The sequence below is a fragment of the Dysidea avara genome, unplaced genomic scaffold (genome assembly GCF_963678975.1).
Source record: "Dysidea avara unplaced genomic scaffold, odDysAvar1.4 SCAFFOLD_505, whole genome shotgun sequence".
Taxonomy (NCBI): Eukaryota; Metazoa; Porifera; class Demospongiae; order Dictyoceratida; family Dysideidae; genus Dysidea; species Dysidea avara.
In genome coordinates, this window is record NW_027078139.1 from 1 (window position 1) to 6000 (window position 6000).

The 6000-nt window shown below is 53.8% G+C and overlaps 3 protein-coding genes and 1 non-coding gene across 4 annotated transcripts; 2 read left to right on the plus strand and 2 right to left on the minus strand.

Annotated features, from left to right (window-relative positions):
• Positions 1–391: 391 nt before the first annotated feature.
• On the minus strand, positions 392–1444 carry LOC136246232 (tRNA N6-adenosine threonylcarbamoyltransferase-like). Its single transcript, XM_066037660.1, has one exon. The coding sequence runs from the start codon at positions 1442–1444 to the stop codon at positions 392–394; it is 1053 nt and encodes a 350-aa protein (XP_065893732.1).
• Positions 1445–1465: 21 nt separating this feature from the next.
• Positions 1466–2419, plus strand: LOC136246230 (porphobilinogen deaminase-like). Its single transcript, XM_066037658.1, has one exon. The coding sequence runs from the start codon at positions 1466–1468 to the stop codon at positions 2417–2419; it is 954 nt and encodes a 317-aa protein (XP_065893730.1).
• A 1355-nt stretch (positions 2420–3774) lies between these two features.
• Trnar-ccu (transfer RNA arginine (anticodon CCU)) lies at positions 3775–3848 on the minus strand. The gene has a single exon. It is a non-coding gene; the product is annotated as a tRNA-Arg (tRNA).
• A 566-nt stretch (positions 3849–4414) lies between these two features.
• Positions 4415–5992, plus strand: LOC136246231 (bifunctional purine biosynthesis protein PurH-like; the record flags this gene model as incomplete). Its single annotated transcript, XM_066037659.1, has 1 exon — positions 4415–5992. A coding segment is annotated over exon 1 (1578 nt), but the record flags the coding sequence as incomplete, so codon positions are not given.
• Between the last annotated feature and the right edge of the window lie 8 nt (positions 5993–6000).

Below are 6000 nucleotides of genomic sequence, written 5' to 3' on the forward strand. Positions count from 1 at the left end.
CTACACAGAACCACAACCGCAACCAACACATCGAACAGGACACGCTCACGCACCAACACCGATTCTTGCCGCAGCTGCACCGCAGACAAATCAAAACGCCGAGCCAACACATCCGCAAGGTCACGCAACGTTAGGATATCGATGACACTCACAAACACCAGAGGCAACACCGACACCGATAACAGCAAAATCATCATCTGATAACGAAAAGACATGACGTAAATACCTTTATAGGAATTGTTTCACGTGAAACATCGAGACCACCCTACTAAAAATGTTTCACGTGAAACATCGAGAATATTTTATAGGAAATGTTTCACATGAAACATCGAAACACCCTCCTTTTTATGTGACGTGACTCGCCAAAGGATACTATTTTCCTTTGCTAGCGTTACAGGGGCCAGCGTGGATGCGGTGCATGTCCGATAGAATCGGGCTGAAATGGTTTTTCTGGGGCAAGCATCCGCTCGAGTCCCGCCCAAGCCACCATGACGGCGTTGTCCGTGCACAACTCAGGGGGCGGTAGGAGCAACTGGAACTGATTGTCCGCGCATACGGCTTGCAAAGCAGCCCGGAGGTATTGATTGGCGGCGACACCGCCGGCGGCAACGAAACGTGCTTGTGCCAAATCAGGATGGTCGTTGCGGAATCGTTGCATGGCTTGCGTGCTGCGTTCACAGAGCATTGCCGTTGCCGTATACTGGAAGGAGGCGGCGATGTCGGCTTTTTGCTTTGCGGTTTCAGGGGGGCGTTCTTCGACCATGCGGCGCACCGCACTCTTGAGCCCGGCAAAGGAAAAGTCACAGCGCTTCTGTCTAACAAAAGCCTGTGGCAACGCATGGGCTTTAGGGTCACCCGTGCGGGCACAGATTTCCAAATGAGGTCCCAGGGGCCAGTCCAGCTGCAACATCCGTGCTACTTTGTCGAAGGCTTCGCCTACGGCATCGTCTCGTGTCGTGCCGTAGACGTGGAACTGGGATGCCGATTCGACACAAACCAGCTGGCTATGACCGCCAGAGACCAACAGCAACAGATACGGAAACGGACATGACTCGCTGACACGCACCGACAACGCATGAGCAGCAAGATGGTTGATTGCCAGAAATGGCTTGTTGCTAGCAATGGACAACGCCTGTGCGTAGCTCATGCCGACAACCAGCCCGCCTATCAAGCCGGGACCTGCGGTAACCGCTATACAATCGATGGCGTGCCATGATAAGTTAGCCTGTCGAAAGACACGCTGCACGGTGGGTGCGATATAATGAGCGTGAGCCCGTGCCGCCACTTCTGGTACGACGCCGCCCCAACGCTGGTGCTCGTGCTGCGACCACAAAGCATGAGACAACACAACACCGCCAGCATTGATGGCTTGACCCTCGCCTTCATATTCAACCAAAGCCGCTGATGTCTCATCACAGCTGGTCTCGATGCCTAACGCAATCATGATACAAGCCTCACGCACAAAATGATGTTACGCATTGCTAGCCGTTCTTCCCGTCTCGCTCAAGCACAAACCGCCCTATTCGCGCAAAGTTTGTGGCACGCCCATCCACACCTGAAATCGTCATGCCAGATAACCACGCTCAAGAGCAGCACGCCATCTTCACCCCCGCCCCAACAAAGAGTTAAAGATTCCTTTACTCGCGCCCTCGATGAAGCCCTGCTGGCGAAACACATCGATTGCGCCGTGCACTCCCTCAAAGACCTCCCCGCCACCCTAGCAAAAGGTCTTGTTATTGCTTGCTTTCTACCAAGAACAGAAGCACGGGATGCTCTGGTGATGTCGAATCCCACGCCAATCAAGACGTTACGTGATTTGCCCGAGGGCACGACCATTGCCACCTCCTCCTTGCGCCGTCAGGCACACCTACGCATGCACGCACCCCACGTTACAATTGTCCCGATGCGCGGCGATATCGACACGCGGCTCGATAAACTACACAGCGAGTCACGCATCGATGGACTCGTTCTCGCCGCCGCGGGCTTACAGCGTATCGGACGAGAACAAGACATAACCCTCATTCTCGAAACAGACGTCATGTTGCCCGCCCCCGGACAAGGCATGCTGGCATGCGTCTGTCGAGACGATGACGCACAATGCCTAAAAACCCTCACCCGCCTCGATGACGCAAACAGTCGCTTATGTGCTAGCGCAGAACGCGCCGCTGTCCGTGCCCTGGGTGCGGACTGCGGCGCCCCCGTTGCCGCCTACGCCCACATCGATGGGCAAAGCCTCAATTTGCGTGCCTTCATTGCCGACCCACAAGGGCAACACGTATGGAGCATGAACGGCAACGCAACGCACGACCAAGCCCAAGAACTCGGACAACGCATCGGCTCAATCCTACGAGAACAAGCAGGACACGAGTTTTGCAAACAATACCTCACCAACTTCCCCACACCCCCAGCCTCCACGTAATGACTTATGCCCTGTTGACACGCCCGCAACAACACAATGACACCCTCAAGCCCCTTATCGAAGCTGTCGGCATATCTGTCATCAGCGCGCCTTTGCTACAGATTGAATATTGCGGCACACCGAGTCTCGCACTAAGTGCATCGATACAGGGTTACCTTTTTACCAGCGTGCATGGCGTCCATGCCCTTGCTCGTCATAACCCGATGCGTCTACCCGCATTGTGTATTGGACCCTCTAGCGGCGAAGCGGCACGTTCTTATGGCTTTGAGGTTTTCGTTGGCGATGGACGTGCCACAACGTTGCTCGCCCTTGCTGACAAGCATTTTCCCGCTGAGGCAGGTGCTTTGTATCACAGCTGCGGTCATGTCGTTGCCGAAGGTATCATCGCACAGCTACGCGCCCGCGGCTGGACGATAGAACAAGAGGTGCTTTATCGTGCCAACGCCGCAACGCATCTACCCTCTGACGTAGCGCGACTCTTGCACTCAGGGGCAATCTCTTATGCTCTGTTTTTTTCGAAACGCACCGCGGATATTTTTACGTCCCTTGTGGAGTCCACAACGAGTCTCGAGACAACGCAAGCCCTCGCCTTGAACGAGGCAACCGCCCTTGTCTTAGGCACGTTGCCTTTTCAGGCTATTCACACAGCAGACGCACCAACGCAACAGGCGATGGTGAGCCTTATGCGGCGACTCACAACTAAAACTTGAGGGCAGCGGGCGAAATCAGCACGCTAAAGGCTTCACACCAAATCACCACGTGGGCGTAATCGGCAACGTTGACTCCTGAAGGCACGGAATAGGATTGTCCGCCCTTAAAGGAACGCAATCGTCCTAAATCAAAAAACGCGTTATCCTCGACATCGTCATTGCCTTCGATGGTGTCTGCCTTCGATAAGTAGACGTGGTATTTGGGACCTGGACCCACTTCGAAGTCGTCATGGATAACGATTTTGTCTCGGTGGACGCTCACGCCTCCTTCGCCCCAATGGACGAGATCCCATTTATTGACGTGGACGAATGTGCCTTCGGCGACGGCTGGGGTAGCCTGTGCCCTTTGTTCTTGTGGGGGCGGCATGACCTCAGCCATTTCCATGGCTTGCGGGAAAAGGAACGGGAAAAAGAAAATCCCCAGCACAAAGCCAAAGCCTGTGCCCAAAACAAAACCGATTGCCGTCAGCAACCACCTATTGATGATAACTCTTATGAGCATTGTTGCACTTGTCCTCTGTTGATGGCACTGTGTTGACTTTACGTGGCACATTATACGACCAACGTCATAAAAAAGCAAAACACGTGTATCTCCGACACAACGTGTCTCCGACACGTGAAAGCATATGCGTCCCCGGCACGAAGTGTCCCCGACAGGAGTCGAACCTGTGACCTACAGCTTAGGAGGCTGTCGCTCTATCCAGCTGAGCTACGAGGACGAGATGTGCTATGATACCATGAGGGTAGCCCACAGGCAAAACTGTTCTCTTGATTTTACGTAAAACGTGCCTATACTGGCGTTGCGTTGTTCTTTGTCGGTCTTATCATGCGTCGCTTTCTTATTGTTGTTTTGTGCCTCGTGGGTTTATCCCATTGCAGTGGTCACGTTCATATTGCTGGTCAGTTAATCAGCCCGCACAAGCTTGCCCAGATTACGCCGGGCAAGACGAATCGTGAGGAGGTGCGCAAGCTATTAGGCAGCCCTTCCCATCGTCCGCTTTTTGATAATGCCAACTGGTATTATGTTTATAAGAAAACCGACACTGTGGCTTTTTTCGAGCCTGACGTGGTCGACCAGAAGGTCATTGCCCTTGCTTTTGATAAAAACAACAGAGTCGATAACATTTATCTTTACTCGCACGAGATGGCTTACAACGTAACGGCGACTCTGCGAGAGACTCCCGCAACGGGACGCAAGTTGAGTTTCTGGGAGCAGCTGTTATCGAGCCGTGCGACGCTGCCGACCACTTCGCCCAGTGGACCTTAAAAGTCTGTCATGACCGCCATGACCGTCGGGGAAAAAGGTGTTCTGCCGATACGGCGTGCCTTGATTTCTGTCTATGACAAAGAAGGCATCGTGCCTTTTGCTGAATTTTTACGCCAACAGGGTGTCGATATTCTGTCTACGGGTGGTACGTACGAGACTCTGCACAAACACGACATCCAAGCCATAGACGTCCAAGAGGTCACGTCTTTTCCGTCTATCCTCGATGGTCGGGTTAAGACTTTGCATCCGCACATTCATGGGGGCATTCTTGCCAGAGGCGATGACCCGCAGCATAGGAAGACCTTAGACGAGTTAGGGATTACGCCCATCGATTTGGTGGTGGTGAATCTTTATCCGTTCATCGACAAGGCAAAGGGCGACCACGATGAGTCGGTCATGATTGAGACCATCGATATTGGGGGCCCTTGTTTGATTCGTGCGGCGGCGAAGAACTATCATCACACGGTGGTTGCGACGCGACCTGAGGACTACGAGCAGATTATGCAAAAAATAAAGCATGCTCAGGGTGTCAGTCTTGGGCTGCGTCAAAGGTTTGCCGAGCAAGCCTTTGCTCATACGGCGTTCTATGATGCTGCCATTCACGATTGGTTCGCCAAGACTCAGGATGCCGAATCCCCTGTGCGTTCTGTGTTTTTTGTCGGGCATTTATCTCAGCCTTTGCGTTATGGCGAGAATCCCGACCAGAAGGCGGCTCTTTATCGCAAAGTCGTGCCGAGTTCTACCAGTGCCTTGTCGGATGCGACATTACATCAAGGCAAGGCATTATCGTGGAACAACATTCATGATGTTGCGGCGGCTTTGCGTCTGTTGCGGGAATTCACAGAGCCGACTGTGGTGATTGTCAAGCATGCCAATCCGTGCGGGGTGGCGACAGACGAGACCATCGCACAGGCTTGGCACAGAGCCCTTGCCAGCGACCCCACAAGTGCCTTTGGCGGTATCGTTGCCTGCAACCGCCCCATCGATACCACGTGTGCCAAGCTCATGACGCAGTTGTTCCTCGAGGTTATCATCGCCCCATCTATAGCTGCTGAGGCTCAAGGGACTTTTCAGCAGAAAACGAATCTGCGGGTTATGACGTCAGAGACGTTGTGTCACACGTCACCGACAGAGGACAACGATTGGGATATACGTGCCGTTGAGGGCGATTTATTGATTCAGCAACGCCAGTGCGCGCCGCTCACAAGGGAGGCGATGCGGTGTGTGACGAAAGCACAACCTTCACAGCAGCAATGGCGGGATATGCTCTTCGCCGCGAAGGTTTGCAAGCATGTCACGTCTAACGCTATCGTTTATGCTGTGGGGCGGGCGACCATCGGTATCGGCGGCGGTCAGCCGAGCCGTATCGATTCGGTGCGACTCGCAAGCGTTAAGAGCAGCGAGGCACGCAAGAACGCAAGCAACGTTGTTGCGGCTTCAGATGCTTTTTTCCCGTTCCCTGACACTGTCGAGCACATGGCGGCGGACACCATTACCGCTATTATCCAGCCCGGTGGTTCTCGCAAAGACCCAGACGTGATAGACGCCGCCGACACGCACAAAATCGCTATGGTCTTCAGCGGCACGCGCCACTTCAAACACTA

Coding starts and splice junctions, on each gene's coding strand:
- LOC136246230 (XM_066037658.1), top strand. CDS start 1,466: ATGATGTTACGCATTGCTAGCCGTTCTTCCCGTCTCGCTCAAGCACAA.
- LOC136246232 (XM_066037660.1), bottom strand. CDS start 1,444: ATGATTGCGTTAGGCATCGAGACCAGCTGTGATGAGACATCAGCGGCT.